This window comes from Boleophthalmus pectinirostris, unplaced genomic scaffold (assembly GCF_026225935.1).
Source record: "Boleophthalmus pectinirostris isolate CB_2022bp ecotype Guang Dong unplaced genomic scaffold, ASM2622593v1 HiC_scaffold_2, whole genome shotgun sequence".
NCBI classification, from domain to species: Eukaryota; Metazoa; Chordata; class Actinopteri; order Gobiiformes; family Gobiidae; genus Boleophthalmus; species Boleophthalmus pectinirostris.
The window spans coordinates 14,959,572-14,979,860 of NW_026571152.1; the positions used below are offsets into that span (position 1 = coordinate 14,959,572).

The following is a 20,289-nucleotide window of genomic DNA, read 5'->3' on the forward strand; positions in this document are numbered from 1 at the left end:
CTATCTCTAAGGGAGCGCCCAGCCACCCTGCGGAGGAAACTCATTTCGAGCGCTTGTATCCGCGATCTCGTCCTTTCGGTCACTACCCAGAGCTCATGACCATAGGTGAGGGTAGGAACGAAGACTGACCGGTAAATCGAGAGCTTCGCCTTTCGACTCAGCTCCCTCTTCACCACAACGGTCCGATACAGCGACCGCATCACTGCCGAAGCTGCACCGATCCGCCTGTCAATCTCACGTTCCGTCCTTCCCTCACTCGTGAACAAGACCCCGAGATACTTGAACTCCTCCACTTGAGGCAAAGACTCCCCACCCACCCGGAGAGGGCAAGCCACCTTTTTCCGGTCAAGAACCATGGCCTCGGACTTGGAAGAGCTGATCTTCATCCCAGCCGCTTCACACTCGGCTGCAAACCGCCCCAGTGCACATTGTAGGTCCTGGTTCGATGAAGCCAACAGGACAACATCATCCGCAAACAGCAGAGATGAAATCCTGTGGTCCCCAAACCGGACCCCCTCCGGCCCCTGACTGCACCTAGAAATTCTGTCCATAAATACAATGAACAGAACCGGTGACAAAGGGCAGCCCTGGCGGAGTCCAACATGCACCGGGAACAGGTCTGACTTACTGCCGGCAATGCGAACACAGCTCCTGCTCCGGTCATACAGGGACCGGACAGCCCTTAGCAAAGGGCCCCGGACCCCATACTCCCAGAGCACCCCCACAGGACACCACGAGGGACACGGTCGAATGCCTTCTCCAGATCCACAAAACACATGTGGACTGGTTGGGCAAACTCCCATGAACCCTCGAGCACCCGATGGAGAGTGTAGAGCTGGTCCAGTGTTCCACGGCCAGGACGAAAACCACACTGCTCCTCCTGACACGCGGCCGGAGATCAGATGACACGACGACAAAGTCGATCATCGACCTCCGGCCTAGGGTGTCCTGGTGCCACGTGCACTTATGGACACCCTTGTGCTCGAACATGGTGTTCGTTATGGACAAACTGTGACTAGCACAGAAGTCCAATAACAAAACACCACTCGGGTTCAGATCAGGGAGGCCGTTCCTCCCAATCACCCCTCTCCAAGTGTCGTTGCCCACGTGGGCGTTGAAGTCCCCCAGGAGAACAACGGAGTCCCCGGTCGGTGCACTGTCTAGTACCCCTCCCAAGGACTCCAAGAAGGCCGGGTACTCAGCACTGCTGTTCGGCCCGTAGGCCGACACCACAGTGAGAGACCTGTCCCCGACCCGAAGGCGCAGGGACGCGACCCTCTCGTTCACCGGGGTGAACTCCAACACACAGCGGCTGAGCTGTGGGGCAATGAGCAGGCCCACACCAGCCCGCCGCCGCTCCCCGCGGCCAACGCCAGAGAAATGGAGAGTCCAGCCCCTCTCAAGGAGTTGGGTTCCAGAGCCCAAACTGTGCGTGGAGGTGAGGCCGACTATATCTAGTCGGTAACGCTCAACCTCCCGCACAAGCTCAGGCTCCTTCCCCCCCAGCGAGGTGACATTCCATGTCCCAGAGCTAGACTCCATGTCCGGAGATCTGGTCGCCGAGGCCCCCGCCGTCGACTGCTGCCCAGATCTCTCTGCACCGGCCCCATATGGATCCTCCTGCGGGTGGTGGGCCCACGTGAGGACGGCCCCACGTCGCTCCTTCGGGCTGAGCCCGGCCGAGCCCCGTGGGGGGAGGCTCGGCCACCAGGCGCTCGCTGGCGAGCACCCACCCCAGGCCTGGCTCCAGGGTGAGGCCCCGGTGACGCCAATCCGGGCGACGTAACTGGCCTTGCTGGTGTACTCATCATAGGGGCTTCTGAACCGTTCTTTGTCTGGCCCGTCCCCCCGGACCTGTTTGCCTTGGGTGACCCTACCAGGGGCATGAAGCCCCCGACAACATAGCTCCCAGGATCAATAAATAAATAAATCCATATAATCTAATTTTAATTATTTGTTGACTAATACAAGTTTTGGTTGACTAAGACTCCATCTACCATATAATTACCTAAAATGTGTCATTTTCATATTTTGGCTTGAACGTTCACACTGTTGGATTTGAAAAAATCAGGTTGGGACTGCGGTTATATGCACACTCTAAATTTTGACTATTATCAGATTTATTTTTTTTTAGTTATATTAAAAGTGCGTTATGCAATGTTTGGTGGAATTCAAATGCTTTTCTTCAAGGAAATGTTATTGCTTTGTCTGGAATGTTTCACAGTATGAACATCTGCACTGGAGACCAAACCAGATCAAGTTACAGGTCAGAACTGTGGAGAAGCAACCCCATGTACCATCAGAATACCTGTTTTTCAAGGTATTTTTGAGCTATGAAACTAGCTGTAATAGAATAATTTTAAGGTAGGAGCTGTTTAGTGTCGCACTGTGGAACATTTCTGGCAGAGCAATGACATATCCATAGAAACAAACAGGTGATGGACCTTCCACCAGAAAAGTTACACAATGCACCTTTAAAATGGTGTGTAAACAGCAAAGTCATGTGATTTCTTTCTGATCATGGTTCCTCCATTCAGTCAAATTGCATTTTGCAGTTTACAAGCCACTGACATGAAGAAATCAGATCCAGGTCACATTTGTGTAAAAACTAATTCAATTCAATCTGCAGTGTGAATGTACCAAAACAATATTTTCAACTTTGATGAAGCCATTTGCCCAAGCATTTGAAATGCTTGGACAGACCGGGAAACTTATCCTCATCCCAAACCTTAACAACATAATTTCACATCTCCAGGAGTGGGTAGAGTAGTACTAAAGCAGTACTGTATTAAGAGGTAAGTATGTCTGTGTCTCTTACAGGCTGTCCTCTCAGATGAAGTATTTTTTTGAGGTGATTTTCAAACAGAATACGGGCAATGACCATGTAGCAGTGGCAGTAAGTACACATACTGCAAAAACATTTGATTATACAACTATTGTCATTTATTATTCGTTACCCATGCAGTGGAAGCTCCTGAACCATACTCAGGATTTTAAGATTATTCAGTCCGATCACATCTCACTCTATGTCGGTAAGTAAAGAACAATGCATGTGACAACAAAAACACAGATTACATGTTAATTATTTGTAAAGAACTGATTTTGATTGTCAAATGAATTAAATTGTACCTCTCAGAGTAGGTTTCAAATACTTTTTACTTTACTCCTATTTGAGTAATATATTTCTCTACAGTACTTATACTTGAATAAAGTTTGGTTACTGTGACTGACCACTGTCATTAAGTCTTTAAGTGACTAAAGATTTATGTTGACAATATGGAATGATTTGAACATTTGTGTTTCTTGCACCTCATGATTTAGTTTTCTCATTTTTGTGGTCTATTCCCTGTAAATACCCACTGCGCAAAGAAACGTTGAAACAACATATTTTTAAGGTAATTTTTATACGTCCAGTCTCGGTTCACTGAAGGTGCAGACTGTAATGCCAGATGACATCTTTTATTCAACATCTTCCAGATATCCAGTATCCAAACTGCCAATCTTCAGATCAAATTAATATTATGACCTAGAATTATAATAATTTTTATATGAGTAGTAATAATAATAATAATGATAACAACAATGTTGATATCTGTCATGAATTTAAAAAAGTATTTCTGTGCCTGTGTTAGACATTCCCATGACATCCAGAAAAGTCAGACTGGTTTAACTGCATATTGATGTCCAAGTGTTGTCATAATTAGATGCCTAAATAGTGAACGCAATTTATACATCATTTAGTAGTTTAGAATTGGTCTTGAACCGACAGACGCAATATAGACATGATCTGCAAGTCTATAAAATGTCTAATGTTTAGTGGGTTCGTGATTGCAGTTGTGCATGATTTTCTTTTACATATTTTGTCTTTTGAAATACTTTTAATTGTAAATCAGAGCTTATATCTGACAGTTACCTTAATTGTGTACATGTAGCCTGTGCTCTTAATAAAACAAAACAAAAAACAAAAACTAAAATCTCAACAGAATCAGGGTGCCTTAACCTGCAGATAGAGGACACATACAAGTTTTTTTCTCAGAGAGTCCTTGGATTTCAGTATTAAAATCGACAACCCAAATGAAAGACTCATGTGGACTATATCTGCTTTCTGATTGGATAATATTGAGGACCACAACACCAAATTATAGCATAAATAAATAAAATATCTTGTCCAATGTTCTTGTAATTAAGAATAAATCCACAGTTGAATTGTATCAGTAAAGGTTTGTCATTTGTCATATGTGGGGATACAGATAGGTAAGTATAGGTAGGTAAGTGTATGAATCTAAAATCAACAATATACATACAATTCCTTTAAGTAATACTATTTTGAAGTTACAGTGTTCTTACTTGACACTGTTTTTGGCTACTACCCTAAGTAGTGAATGCCACTCATCATAAGCATTCATAGGCTAGACAAGTCAAATACTGTATCCCCTGCTGTTTTAAGAGACAAGCATGAAAGTCTTGTCCACTGTATTTATTCCACAGATGAGTCGTCTAAAGTCATTGGTGATATTGCTCACATCCCTCAGACAGCTGCCAGCCATGAACAGCATCAGGGCAAAAAGCAGAGCATAATCCCAGATATGCAGAGGGAAGACCTCAGGGACACTTTGTACCAAGGTGAGCTCTGCCTCTGTTACGTCCTTCACATCAGGACTTTAATATCGTTCTTGGGTCCATATTCAGTGGGTGGGTGATTCTGGTTTAAGACTGTTGGAAAATTATTTGTGGACAGTCATCCTTATGATAAATGCCATGTTTGAGGAAATCTAATCTGCTTTGTTTTGATATTGATCTATCTATATATATATATATATATATATATATATATATATATATATATATATGCAAAAAAATATAGACATGTTTTACAATTTTATTGCTATTGTAATAGTAGTAATAATTACACAGCAATTTGTTATTTGGGCCATAAAGCTAGAGAATTTGAGAGCTACAATGCAGTAGATGGCTCTTGCTGAAAGTTCTGCTCACTTTCTGACAAGTAGTCTACTTCCAGCTGATTTCTTGAAGTAGGGTTGTCAAAAGTATTGAAAATCAGAAGTATCGATCGATATTTACAATGTCACATTCATTGGACAGAAATGAACCTTTCCTGATTAGCTATAGAATGACCTTGAGCTTTATCAGAACAAATACATGAAAACATAGACTAGTATATGCCCATGGACCATTGTGGAACCTATACCTGAACGACTCAGGGATTAAACAGATATAAGTCCAGCTGGTATTATAAAAGAAAGTACTTTGATTTATTTTGAAAATGACATTCTAGTGTCTTTATCATCATGGTATCAGATTTGTTAATGAGTTTCAAGTCTATTTCTTAGTATTGAAAAAAATCAAGTTTGAAATATTAGTATCGTGACAACAGTAATCAAAAGCAGGGCAATCAAATTTTCTGCTTAACTCAACTGAGAAACAAAACACAGACATCTTGCCCTCTGCATGTCGTTAAAAAACATAATAGTCAGTATTTATGCTTATGTTTTTGCTTACTTTATGTAGCCCAGTGTTTCCTGATCAGGTGTACAGGAGCACTTGGCAGGAGGTACTTGGAGTGGTTTCCAATTTAAAAGAAAAGTGGCACTGAATGGTATTTGAACGTAAAATAGTCTTTGTTTTACATTTTAATACACTGAGTTGTTCTGTTGGTTATTTTTGCATGCATTTTAATAAAACAAAAACATAATAGTTATTATTGGTAGTGAATTAGTAAAAGGATTTATTTTTACAAAAGAAACTTGAGTACTGTTTATAAGGGGTACTCACTCGCTTAGGGTGCACTCAAACCAAAAAAAGGTTGGGAACCACTGATGTAGTTCACCTTCAGAAAGGTTTTAAATCTCCCCATAGGAAAAATACAGTTTACACAATAATCACAAAAATCTAACAATATAAAGTTGTTTTGACCCCATTCCTGTTTGTGTGATTGTAGTGCCTATGGTAAACGTAAGCGTTGTGAGTGGGCTTTTGCCAGACTGTGAGTACAACCCCAGTTATACCCTCAAAGGCCAGAGATTGGGACGCTACCAAGGACTCAACTATGTACGTGCCTTACATCACAATGCACTCTCCCAGGTTATGTCACACAGTGTGTACGGATCTAAGTGTGTGCTCTCCTCAGGTCCACTTGTCCTATATTTATCCCAATGACCACACCCGGCTGACCCACATGAATGCAAAATGCTACTATAGCATCAAGCCGTAAGCACCTTTTTTTTTTTTTGAGCTGTACGAAGTATGGACAACCACATAGGCTAGTCTATGTCCACGAACCGCTATGCAACCAATGATAACTGAGGGATTACACAGATATAAGCCACATGGTATCTAAGAAAATACTCAGATTTAATGTTGAAAATCATATTCTATTATCTAAATAAAGAGGGTGTTAGAATCAGTATTGACCATGGAGTCTATTCCTTAGTATATATATTTGTTATTACTACCAATGTTAAAGTAACACACTTAGTGTAACTGTATGACAATATTGTGAAACAGTTCATTTATCTATTGTATCCATAAAAATTCCTCTGCTAATTCCTCTCTCCTCCACAGGGATGCATTTGCTAACAACATGGTTCTGGACAGTCCAGTTAAAAAAGGTAGGATGTGCCTTTTACCATTATCTTTTTTAGTACTGTTTGAATTGACCGTTTAATTTGCAGAGGTGGCCAAAGTACTGCATTTCATTACTTGATTTAAAATAAAGATACAACAGGTGAAATATTATGATTATGATTATGATTAGGAGTATGATTAGGATTATCATCAAATACATCACTGTCAAATTATTACTTAAGTTAAAGTATTGAGGTATCTGCTATAGAAATCGTTTAAGGATTGAAAGTACTTTTAAAAAATCATTTTAAATAAACTGTTGTGAATGATAACTTTGCTGCTTCACAAGTAATAAAATACAATATGCTACTTTTAAAGATAAAAGGTACTAACCACCTCTGCCTATTTCCGACATGTATTTCAGATCCCTCTAGGGAAAACCATGGCCGCAAAGTTCTTTCTGTTGACACCAACTATGAAGACCTTGCTAAATCAAGAGACAGAAAAGTTTTTATGACAAAGTCAAAAACTAAATCAAAACATAAAAAAGCTGTACACAGAAATCAACTTGGACCAGAGAAAAGTATAAAACCATCACAGCAGGTTTTTTTTAGAAGAGTAAAGATACTGACAAAACCAGTCAAAGCTCCAGAGCCAGAGATCCAAAACACAGCGCTTGACCCCTCAAACTTTGGAGACCTCAGGTTTGATGGATGGGACCAGTTGGGGAAACCAGTAGTGCAGAGTATGCCTATAGACGAGAAAGATAAAAGTCTAGCTAAATGGACACAGACGTTCCAGGTAAAGCCCATGAACTACCAGGGCCAGAAGTCACATGCCCTCAACATGGACTGCAGAGTGACTGGGAACATCCAGGCTCAGGAGACCGAGGTGCAGAGCATAGTGAGGGCCTACATGGACAAGATCACCCAGAGGAATGGACGGTAAGGAACATGGGGTTTTTAAAAGGAAATGTATACAAGATTTGAATGTGAAATTACATAAGCATGACCTATTTGTGTTCCCAAATACCTCAAAGATAAAGATGTTAAAATCAAATATACCTTTTACTGGTGACAGTTGTAATGCTCGTTTATTCTTAAAGGTGCATTCTGTAACTTTTCTGGTGGAGGGTCTGTTACCTGCTTGTTCCTATAGATATGTAATTCCTCTGCCAGGAATACACAGTAACTTGGTCTGGTTTGATCTCCATAAAGATAGAAAGGTTTAATACTATACTGTGAAACATTCCAGGCAAAACAATCACAATTCCACGGAGAAGAGCATTTGACGGACCCTCCACCAGAAAAGTTACACAATGCACCTTTAAGATAAGATATGCCTTTATTAGTCCCACAGTGGGGAAATTCCAGTGTTGCAACGCGCAATTTCAGAACAGCAGGAAAAGGTAACACAGATAATAAATAATAGCTTAAAAATAATTTAAAAATAGACTTAAAATAATTTCACATGGATATAATTGACTGGCACATGTTCAGTGTTAACAGTGTTTGTTGTAAAGTTTGACAGCAGCAGGAAGGAAAGACCTGCGAAACCTCTCCTTCACACAGCGAGGGTGAATCAGTCTGTCACTGAAGCTGCTCTCCAGAGCAGACAGAGCGTCCTGCAGGGGGTGAGACTCATGGCCCAGCATAGAGGTGATCTTAGTCAGGACCCTCCTGTCCCCCACCTCCTGCACTGAGTCCAGACGACAGCCCAGGACAGAGCTGGACTTCTTGATGACCTTGTCCAGCTTCTTCCTCTCCCTCTCTGTGATGCTGGTGCTCCAGCAGACCACACCGTACAGGATGGCTGATGCCACCACAGAGTCATAAAAGGTCTTCAGGAGTGGCCCCCCCACTCCAAAAGACCTGAGTCTCCTCAGGAGATAGAGCCTGCTCTGGCCCTTCCTGTACAGTGCATCTGTGTTGTGAGTCCAGTCCAGTTTATTGTTCAGATGAACACCCAGGTACTTATATGAGTCCACTCTCTCAATGTCCCTTCCCTGGATGTTCACTGAGGGGGCAGTAGAGTGGTGTCTGCGGAAGTCCACTACCATCTCCTTGGTCTTCCCTGCATTGATGATGAGGTGGTACAGCTGACACCAGTCCACAAAGTCCTGTGTAGTCTGTACTCCACATCATTATCATCTTTGATGAAGCCAATGATGGCAGAGTCATCAGAGAACTTCTGCAGGACGCAGCTGTCCGTGTTGTGTCTGAAGTCTGCAGTGTAGAGGGTGAAAAGAAAGGGCGCAAGGACAGTGCCCTGGGGCGCCCCCACACTTCCAGTCAGGAGGTCAGACACGCAGTTCTTGGATCTCACAAACTGGGGCCGGTTTGTGAGGTAATCCAGAATCCAGTCTGCCAGGTCACAGTCCACACCGGCAGTCTCCAGCTTGTCCCTCAGGAGCAGTGGCTGGATGGTGTTGAAAGCACTGGAGAAGTCAAAGAAAAGAATCCTCACAGTGCTGCCGGGGTTCTCCAGGTGAGACAGTGAGCAGTGCAGCAGGTGGATGACGGCGTCCTCCACTCCGATTCCAGGCCGGTACGCAAACTGCAGCGGGTCCATCGCTGAGATCACGGTGGAGCGGAGGTGGCCAAGGATCAGTCTCTCCAGTGTCTTCATCAGATGGGATGTTAGAACCACCGGCCTGAAGCTGCTGAGGTCTCTAGCGTGCGGTGTCTTAGGCACTGGTACTACGCAAGAGGTCTTCCAGAGTCGCGGTACCACCCTCAGCTTAAGGCTCATGTTGAAGACATGCTCCATAACACCACACAGTTCATCTGCACAGGACTTAAGGAGCCTGGAGCTGATGCCGTCTGGTCCTGCTGCCTTCCTGGGTCTAATTTTCTTGAGCTCCAGTCTCACCTGGGCTGCAGAAAAAGACAGTGGCAGGCTGGGAGGAGGGATGAGTCCATGTGTAGTGATGGGCTGAAGAGCAGAGGCAGAGGTGTGAAGAGGTGGTGCAGGATTTCCCCATTGTCCAGCTGGGGAGGTGAGAGCTGACAACTGGGTGGGGGGAGGAGTGGGTGATTGATCAAACCTCAGGAAGTGAGAATTGAGGTCATTCACCCACTGCAGGTCCCCCTCCATCTGAGCAGGAGGTGCTTTGAAGCCTGAGATAGTCTTGAGACTTCTCCACACCCCGTGGATGTTCTTCTGCTGTAGCTGCTGCTCCATCCTTCTCTTTTGGCTGGCTTGGCTCATCCTGATTTTCCTCCTCAGCTCCTTCTGTACAGCCTTCAGCTCCTCCTTGGTCCCTGACCTAAAAGCTCTCTTCTTCTCCTTCAGCAGAGCTTTTATGTCAGGGTTAATCCATGGCTTGTTGTTCGAAAAACAACGCACCGTCTGGGAGGGGACAATGTTTTCAAAACAAAAGTTGATATAGTCCGTGATGCATTCTATCATTGCATTGATATCCTCTCCATGTGGGTCACAGAGCTCTGCCCACACTATGGTGTCAAAGCAGCCCCTCAGAGCCTCCTCACTCTCAGCAGACCACTTCTTCACCACGCGGGGCACCACAGGCTGCCTGTGCACAATAGGCTGATAAACAGGCCGCAGATGGACAATGTTGTGGTCTGCTCTACCCAGGGGAGGCAGTGAGGATGAGGAATAAGCCTCCTTGGCGTTGGCAAAAAATAAATCCAATATTTTATTGTCCCTTGTGGGGCAGGTGACATACTGGGTGTATGTAGGCAGAACAGGTGCAGGAGATGCATGGTTGAAGTCTCCAGAAATCAGGAAGAGAGCCTGTGGATGCTTTGTTTGGAGTATGCTAGTACAGGAGTGCAGTGTGTCACATGCTGTCTCAGCATTAGCAGAGGGAGGAACATAAACAGCGATCACCATCACATGTGAGAACTCCCGGGGCAGGTAATATGGCCTCATGCTAACAGCCAGCAGCTCAATGTCTTTGTTACACAGCTGCTCCTTCACTGTACAGTGTCCAGGTTTGCACCACTTCTCATTCACAAACAGAGCCAGACCTCTTCCTTTCCTCTTACCACTCTCTGCCGTCCTGTCTGCGCGCAGCAGGTGAAAGTTGTCCATAGCCACAGCTGAATCCGGGATTTGCGAGGTTAACCAGGACTCCGTGAAAAGCATGATGCTGCAGTCTCTGTATTCCCGCTGATATCGCGTGAGCGCCGCTGGTTCGTCCGTCTTGTTCGAAATAGACCGCACATTTCCCGCAATGACAGAGGGGAGCACAGGTCTGAAGCGTCTTTTCTTTTCCCGGAGTTTGCGTCCAGCGCGTCGGCCCCTGCGCGTCTTCCGTAGAAACTCCACCGGGATGACATGGCGATCTCGGGGGAACACTACAGCGCTGCGCAGCGCTAACAGCTGATCCTTCGTATACACGATGGGGGTCGCGGCCCCACGCACATCGCATCGGTGGAATTGGCGATAATCCAACAAAGAAAAGTTGAAACGGAGCAGAAACAGTGCGTTTCTGAAGTTAAAAAAAAGTTGGAAAATAGAGGAGCGCGATGCAACCAGCTGCGGTTCTCACCAGCGCCGGAAGTAGAAACTACTACTACTAACTACAAAAACATAACATTATTGCCATGTTATGCTAGAATTTGGTGTTTTGGTTCTCAGGACAGTATTCCAATCAGAAAGGAGAATGAGCTGCTTTCATTTGGGCTGCCAGTTTTGTTAATCAGACAACGTAGTAGGAGCAGTGCGAGGACTCTGTAAATGTAAAGTTTTACAATCATCACCATAGACTTTATCAAGGATGGGAGTGTTGGTCATTGCTAATGTTTTTGCATGTTCAAACAGAAATGAGATTTTGATAAGCAAATGTAGCCCATCTATATAATATATTTTGATGGCATGTAAAATTATGTAGTATTTATCAATTACAGTATATGCACTGTTAATTTATTAAATTTGAATGTAATTAATACACTGTAGCATCGAGAGCAGCCAGGAAATGGGTGGTGCCAATAGTTGGGGGTCCAGCTATAAAAGTAGGTCAGACACGCCCATCCAGGTGTTGTGAGTGTGGCCTGCGCTCAGGTGTTGTAGCCCTGCGTGCCTTGCATGTAAAGAACCGCTTTGATAAAATAAACGTTGCAAAACAGAACTATTCGCCTGGATTATTTAAGAGTGCAACACAAACTTATATAAACTCCTCTGCAGTTAGGCTTCTAATACATATCCACTCACAACCCTCTGCCTTTAACACGTGTGCATGCTCACCATCATGCCCAAACCTGTAACACGGGCTGTCCGTCATGTGCTCAGACACATGGATTGTTTGATAAACTTCATCCAGAATAGAGGTTTTATTGTGTCATCCATTCTGTCCTCCTCCTATAAGCCTATATTGTGTAATTTATTAATCTAACTGACCCACCTGTGTTGATATAGCTGACATACTGTATGGTCAGCCTGGTGTGTATGGTACCGTTTAAAGTGCCTATGGCTGGTTAGACTATTCATGTTGGTAGTTAGTAATGTGACGGGGACAGTGCACAATATACATTAATCATAACAGGGGAGATGTATTGTACCAGGTTTGTAGAACCAGTGCTAATGTCCACCTGTAGTCGTTGGGCAGATTAATTGATTGTTTTTATTTAATTGACCTTAGCTATCAGCTATCAGCTGTTCTTCCTGGAGACCTATGTAGCATGTTTTGGGTTGATAGGGGAAGCCAGAGCGCCCGAATGAAACCCATCCAGGCACAGGGAGAAAGACCCGGGCAACGTGGGGATCAAACCCGGAACCTTCTTGTTGTGATGCACGAGTGCTAGCCACTCAGGCACCATGCCGTTCATCTCTCTAAAACATATTTAACATTTAAGATTTTACTAAAAATCTTGCCCGATCTTTTCTAGTCTAATAAGTTTATAATTTAATTTCCTGGTTGAACACGGGCAGCTACATAACATACGTAGAGGTCAATAAAAAAAATGCAGGTAAAAAAAAAATGCATAGCACAGTCAGATGGCCGATGTCCAAAATCTTTTTTATTTTTAAATTACGTTTTGGCAAAAAGCCTCATCAGATCATTTTTCTTGATCCTAAACATACAAAATGGCTGCCAGCCCAGGTGCTCATATCCCCACCAATGACTGGGAAGTCCCAAAGTGAGGTCACAAAGTGAGGTCACAAAGTGAGGTCACCCAGTGAGATCAGCCCACTCTACAACAAGAAAAAACTGTAAATTATTTACATAAATACATTCTCATAAAATAAAAAATAACATATCCCAGTCAAAATCAGTCAGTAAATAGTCTTATTAGATCCAATTAAAGGCTTAACCAATGTCATGAAATAAATTGTAATTGATGAGTGTTATTTACATAGGTAGAGATTATGTTTTAGAACTAACTGCTACTTCTTACTTTTCACTTTGTAATTTTCTTCACAAACCAGGAACTCTTAACTGATGTAAAACTATGATGAATATTTGCCTAGGGTCATTAAGTCATAATTAGAAAAATATATAAATCTTTCAAATGTACTTTAACCCTCCCTTTTATGTCTTTACAGGTGGACTCTGGTGCATGTGACCAATGTGGTGCTGAATGTTGACTTGCACAAGGGAAGGCGGTACCTTGTGGAGCTGTTGGTGAGAGATGAGACTGGCACACTCCGTCGGCTCTCAGAGTACATCTATGCCCAGGGGACCTCCAACCTGTTCTCCGAGCCCCCCAGACTCTGCTACCCCACAGGCTTCAGCTGGAATCCTCAGGCCACTGTACACTTTGTCATACCAGGTCCGGAGCAGCTTTGCTTTTTTCAAAGATACACAGGGCTTGATATGAACACCATAGCCTAAATCCTGCTACTTACTGTTCACATCCAGGAGGGCAGAGGGGGTAGAGTAGCCAAAAATTGTACTCAAGTAAGAGTAAGATAATATAACTCTACTATAAGTAGAATGATGAAGGAAATGATCCAAGAAATAGTAAAAAAAATCTTTGAAAAAATAAGTCTTCTTCTCAAGCAAAAGTAACTTAATGAATAACTGTTGGGACATAACATCTGATTTATAATTTGATGTTAGTGTAATTTGAAGGACAAAACATGTCATGCATTACCTCAGCCCAATTTTCCATTTTTTGTGCCTCTGTCCTTAACCACTTCCTTGTCATACCCTTTTCCCCCGCTAATATCATGATCCTAAACATCCTGATATTCAAGGTCTTTTTATAATTAGCGTCAAGTTTACCCACATAAAACCATTCAAAAGTATAAGGGAGGTCAGCATTAAGGTCTTTATCTATACATTTCTTTAGATCTAGATAGGTCCAAATAATATGAACATGATTTGCCACCTCTTCCCCGCATTTTTCCTCACTCAATTGTTTAAATCATTTATTATTCCCAGTTAGTGCTTGAACTGGAATCCCCCATATTCTACTGTTTTCTGTTTCTTTCTGCCTAGAAGAATATGAGTGATTACACACATTTAACAAACTTTTTATTTGTGCTGCTTGATAATAACTCCATCAGCTTGGCAAAGCCAACCCCCCTTCATTTGGCCAATTGTAATGTTCTATATTTTGTTCTTGGCCTTCTCCCCTGCCAAATATACCTTGAAATAAATTTGTCGCATTTGATAAATTCCTTACTCAGGATCTCGACTGGCAGATTCTGACAAAGATACAGTAATTGGGTTAGAATATTGATTTTAATTACCTCCACTCTTGATGAAATGGTCATTGTCATACATGGAATCAAGTTTCATCTCTCTCTCTCTCTCTCTCTCTCTCTCTCTCTCTCTCTCTCTCTCTCTCTCTCTCTCTCTCTCTCTCTCTCTCTATATATATATATATATATATATATATATATATATATATATATATATATATATATATATATATATATACATATATATAATACAGTAAAATACAAAAATAGTAGAAAGCTCAAACAAAAGTCACAAAAGAGGTAGGGTCATCAGAGCCATGAAAATGTAAAAAAAAAAAAAAAAAGAATATTTAAACTACTCAGTGCACCAGCCAGTCAGCCACAAGGGCAACCAATCATGACCATGGCAACCATGGATGCCTAAGTTTCATGTGTCGCTTGTTGATACTGTGTTTTTGCTATTTGCTATTTCTCTGTCCTCTATTTCTTTCTTTTTTACCTACACTTTTTCATGATGTCAAAGCAGCCATATGCATTTTGTATAATAGACTTTGTGTGTTTTGTGTGTGTCAGTGAAAAACCAGGCCAAGTGGGTGCATCTGCTGATCAAAGATGTGGAGACGCTTGTGAGGGAGACCGGAGATGCCAACTTTAACCTGATCCTCACCGACTTCAGCAGCTCTGATATGGACATGGAACAAGTTTTAGCCAAATCCCAAATCCCACGGTATGCACATAATATTGCATGACAGTATGGTTTTCCACTTCTTTTGAGCTTTTGAAGGGTTTGAATTCCTTGTTATGGCACACAGTAGTATATCGAGCCTATTCAAACTTCAACAATCTTATCCGGCCCACTTTTTAAATTTTGCTGAAAAGCCTTCCTCTATATCTGTTACAATATGAGATGCCTATCTAACTCTAACCCTATCTAAAAAAAATAAAAAATTTGTCCATACTAGATTATGCAGCTCCCTGTTAGTTTGTACAGGATCTTGAGGAGAATTCTGTCTACTGGAACTGGACATTCTTTACTATATGGTCACAATCTCTCTAGTTTCTTATTATACCTAACTGGGTCAGACTATACTTGAATTCTTAATTGCTATGGCAACAGTCCCAATTTTTCATCACTCTGAAACCCATGGATAACTAGGCTACTTATATTGTATTTTAGTCTTACATATGTAAACCTGTATATATAGTGAACTTGGATTACAACTCAATTGCTTTGTTTTAACTGTAGAAAAAATATAAAAACATAACAGCAACCATTTCTTATTACTACATTTTATAATTGAATCACAAAATTGCGTGTATGCAGGTATCAGTATAAGAAGTTAACTGGTAACTTTGAGCGCGCTCGGGGTTTGCAAGAAGGCATCAATCTTATTAAAGTGAGTATTTGAAGACCTGATTGAACATTTCCCAGGCTGTGATTTTACACTAAAATAATTGTTGTACCTGGTGATGTCTAGGATCCGCACAGCATCATATTTCTGTTTGATCTGCACATCCGCTTCCCTTCTCACATTATTGACCTTATAAGGAAGCACTGCGTGGAAGGACACCAGGCCTTTGCACCCATTGTGATGAGGTTGGAGTGTGGTGCTTCACCATTAGATGCCAGAGGTATACTGAGCTTCTGTTTAAACTAACACATGACAGGTTAGACTATTAATTTCAATAAAACATCATTATAGTTTTTTTTCTTTTTTCTTTTTTTTTATGCTGCCATCTTTCGGGTTGGTGAACTAGTTTATAAATAAAACATAAAACTGTCAAAAATATAACATGTTAGGCTTGTTTGTAGCTATAAATTCTAACATATTACAATGGCAACCAGAGTTATGTGATCACTTCCACCTGGACCTGACTATCTAGCATCAACCAATCAAGAATCCACTGCTCTATATGGGTTAGGATGTGAAAAACTTTGTTATTTTATTATACTTATCCAAATTATCATAGCAGAACTTAACTTAACTTAATAATAAACTGAGTGTATGTAGCTATTTAGAGCACTAGTTCACCAAGCAGAAAGACGGACTGATTCTTAGACAGACCAAGTTCTGTTGTTGTGTCCTTAGGCAAGACACTTATACATTAGTATAAAAGTGGTGTGAGTGGGTGTTCCGGGTGTAGTCATTATTATTATTCCGTGGAGATTTTTTGAACACTCTTAAAAATGATTTATTTGTTGCATAGTGTACTTATTGAATCTTGTCTGCAGCAAAAATACTATAGCACTCAATAGTGGCCTAATGTGGAATAGCACTGTAATTATTCTAAATGGGCTAAATGGGCTGTTTGGTCCTTATCTTGTATTGTTGTCATGTGCAGGTTTATGGGAAGTCCAAGGCTTTGGACTGCTGGGGATCTACAAGTCCGACCTGGAAAAAGTAGGAGGGATGAACACCAGAGAATTCAAAGACCACTGGGGAGGAGAGGACTGGGAACTACTTGACAGGTTTGTAGACTTCAATGTTCAAGTCAGCTTTTGCTGTTTGTTAAAGGGACTGTATGTTGCCTGCACTCTTGCAGTTTAAAAACAATTATTAAAATTAAAATTGGGTTGCCAGTTCCTATACCTACAGATAGAGAACACATACAAGTTTTTCTCATTCTCAGTATATGGGCAGACCATGTCTCATGTGAAAACTCAGAACCTCCAGAATTCCCTCTCTGAGCTGCAGAGGCTGCACTAGCACTGATTCATGATTGTCTGCAGGGTTTAGGTAGTGACCATTCAGATCAGAGAAAGGCATTTTAGGGTTTAAACCAACTGGATTTCAGCAACTCAAATGAGAGACTTATGTGAGGCTCACTCTGCTTTATGATTTGAATGGTTTTGAGAACAAAAACTTCAAATTATATTATAAACAAATTGGCCATCATGTTTAATGTTTTTTTGTAATTAGAACAATAAGCATTACAATTGTTATTAGTAAAATCTATATTTGATTGGAACATGTCTACCTCATATCTAGGGACACAGATGGTTATGTTTATAAAGATCTAAAGTTCAATTTTCATAGGACCAGAGGAATGCAATTTGGAACATGATTGTAAAGATATAAACTACAGGGTTAGCAAATGTTATACATAACCAGATCATACAGGCCTACATTGGTGTTTGTAGAATAGAGGGCATGGGAAACATAATTACTGAAATAGCACAATTACCTGTAACTGGTGTTTTTGAATTGTGTGTGTTTAGAATTTTGATGAGTGGGCTGGAGGTTGAGCGGTTTTACATGAGGAACTTCTATCACCACTTCCACTCCAAACGGGGCATGTGGTTGACCAATCATCGCTGACCAATGTCCGATAACCAACCCTCACCGACTAAACATCTCCCACTTAATGTTTACATTTGGGGTGGGACACTACCACTAGCTAATCTTTGTGGTACTTTTTGACAGAGTAAATAACGGTAATATATTTCTACTGGCCAGAGCAAAATAACTATAATCAACATTGTAAAGATTTTAAAAACATGAATTAACAGATTTATTTTAAATCACCTTAACAGTGGCAGCTTTTTAAAATTATTTGCCACATGGAACAAAGAGAAGTAGAGTTTTTTCTCAAATCAAGTCTTGTTTACAGCAATGAGATAACTGACAGAAGACATTGTAAGGGCTGGCAGCTAAGATCAGCTTCAAGGACAGAATGCGTGATTATGTGCACTTAACTGGCCCTTGAACTAAATGAGAGACTAACCTAGGGGTCAATCAATGCATAAAAAGTCTGGTTAGAATTAGAAATGTACAGTAGGCTATATTGCAGTACATGAAGGTAGGTAGTACTCACATTTATTCAAGTATATTTGCTGAGACACCAAACTAAACTAACTTAAGTAGTATATTTTTGTTTAACAGTGCTATAACTTGCGTAAAGATTTTGATTTTTTATGTTTCATTCTTAAAATTACATAAGCCACAGATTTTATATCACATGTTTGTTATTACAGAAAACAAACAGATACTTTTGCAGTTACTCATACTAATTTCTTGAACCACTGGACAGTAATTAAAGCTGAAATATTTAAGTCCAAATGAATGTACCATTTTTCTTTAAGTTTTAAGAGGGGATTATTTGAAAATATATATATTTAAAGAAAGGTTAATGTAAATGTAATTTGTAGTATATATTAATGACCAGGGGCCTTACAATGATTCAGGTGGATTACCATACCATGTGCAATGTCGAATCACAAACCAAAAATGTGCCTGTAGGACATTTTTCTGTTCAACACTGTGTGTAAAATACAATTCAGATTTTTATTAAAGAAATGTATCATTTCCTTAACTGTGTAAATGTTATGGAGATGTACTGTACACATTTTATAATAAAAGTTTTGTTGTTGTATCTCACTGTCACATCTTATTTGTGAATGAGTGAAGAAATGTAGTTTGGCTCTCGTCTAACATTATAATAATATACACAAGTAGCTTCGATGCACAGATGTTCCTTATCTGCTCTGGACAGGTTGACCTAAAACTGATATGACAGAGCCACAACAAGTAAGACGTTCTTGGGGGATAAAGGATAAAATGCCCACAATGTCAAATTTATTTATTTATTTATCAGATCAACAATTATAGTGGTCCACACCATACACAATTTGCATCAACAATGCATTATATTTATGTTTAAAACACTATAAAATAAGATATATCAGTGAATGTTCTGTCTTATTTTGTGCAAAGAGGTTAAAAAGCAAAGTAACAATAACTGTTAGTAACAATGTATGCTATGCAGTACATTTCATAAAATGTTGTTTGATGACTTTCTAAAAATGATTTTACTCCCTGCGTTAATAAATTCTATAGGCAAAGTATTCTACAGTTGCATATTAGCAGTGTACATCCACCTCTCAAGGCATGTCTGATTGGATAAGAATGTTTGTTTTGGCTCAGGGTCACTTTTTGAAACATGACATTAGGGATGTTTTTGTGAATTATATTCCTAATAAACACAGCTGTTGAATAATCTTATATTTCTTTAGCTAACAACCATCCTAACATCTGATACATTTTTGTAACACTAGTATAGTAGTGGCATTTCAACACAGTATGAACAGCCCTATTTTGAATAATTTGAAGTGTGTTGAAATTTTTGGTTGTTGCATTGGACCAGATAATTGGGCAGTAAACTAGATGAGAGAGAACCAAAGCTTGAATTAAGTTTTTGGTGCAAGTATTCCTGCATATCTTCTATTCTTATTGATATACCCTTACCCCTCCTATTGATGATGTTGCCTGTATGTTTAAATGTAGTTAATACGATTAACTGAGATTCAGGAGCAGGACCACGCCTCAGCCGCCCTCTCCTCTCACCAGCGAACCACAACTCACCTCGACCACGCCTCTAATTTCACAGAAGCCTATATGTAGCAGCCTTTCCCATCATCCCAGTTTGTCTCGGCTAACTCGACCCCACCCTCCCATCCCCTATTTTGTCTTTCAGTCATAAGACCCCTATAGGGGGGTCCCGTTCCGGCTGGGCCAATTGTAGATTGAGACGGAGCCCACACCCATAGTCTCAATACAGCCATCTCTGCCTCGCTTCGTACATTATCAACAAACTTCTTCGCACTATGACGTTGTTGGCGTAGTCCTAGCTAGTGAATGATGTGTTATCTAAAGTCATGCCTAAAAGTATTGTCTCTTCAACCTGCTCCACAGATGTCCCAGCCACCCACTTATTTAATTTTTAAAAATTAATTAATACAATTTAGATATTAGATGTTTTAAAATCAATTTTACAACTGTCTTTTTTTCCTCCTTTCTTATTTCCTCAATACTTACTTTCTGTAATTTGAAGTTGCAGTTTTTTCCTTTTATAATTTTATACAAAATTAAATTAATACTTTTATTTAAATTGCATGCTAATCTTTAAATTGCTTGTTTTGTAAATGATTGTTTAATTTATTTGCAATATCAGAAGACCTGGTTAAAAACTGTCCAACTTTGCCCAAAAGATACTTTTGTGAATTATTTTTCTTTCCCATTAATTCATTTAGGTTCAGTGTGAACTCTGAATTACACTAATCTATGTATATGTACACTCATATAGCCTACT

The 20,289-nt window shown here is 40.8% G+C and overlaps 1 protein-coding gene across 1 annotated transcript in view; it reads left to right on the plus strand.

Moving 5' to 3' along the window:
• The window catches only part of b4galnt3b (beta-1,4-N-acetyl-galactosaminyl transferase 3b), a 36,052-nt gene extending 17,692 nt beyond the window's left edge, over positions 1–18,360 (plus strand). The window contains exons 8-20 of the mRNA XM_055155970.1: positions 2,821–2,896; positions 2,966–3,032; positions 4,489–4,623; positions 5,960–6,069; positions 6,149–6,228; positions 6,583–6,629; positions 7,010–7,529; positions 13,096–13,322; positions 14,773–14,926; positions 15,524–15,596; positions 15,678–15,831; positions 16,543–16,669; positions 17,420–18,360. Of these exons, the coding sequence (XP_055011945.1) occupies positions 2,821–2,896; positions 2,966–3,032; positions 4,489–4,623; positions 5,960–6,069; positions 6,149–6,228; positions 6,583–6,629; positions 7,010–7,529; positions 13,096–13,322; positions 14,773–14,926; positions 15,524–15,596; positions 15,678–15,831; positions 16,543–16,669; positions 17,420–17,519 (1,870 nt within the window). The 3' untranslated portion in view covers positions 17,520–18,360. The remainder of the gene's footprint in view (positions 1–2,820; positions 2,897–2,965; positions 3,033–4,488; positions 4,624–5,959; positions 6,070–6,148; positions 6,229–6,582; positions 6,630–7,009; positions 7,530–13,095; positions 13,323–14,772; positions 14,927–15,523; positions 15,597–15,677; positions 15,832–16,542; positions 16,670–17,419) is intronic.
• Positions 18,361–20,289: the final 1,929 nt, after the last annotated feature.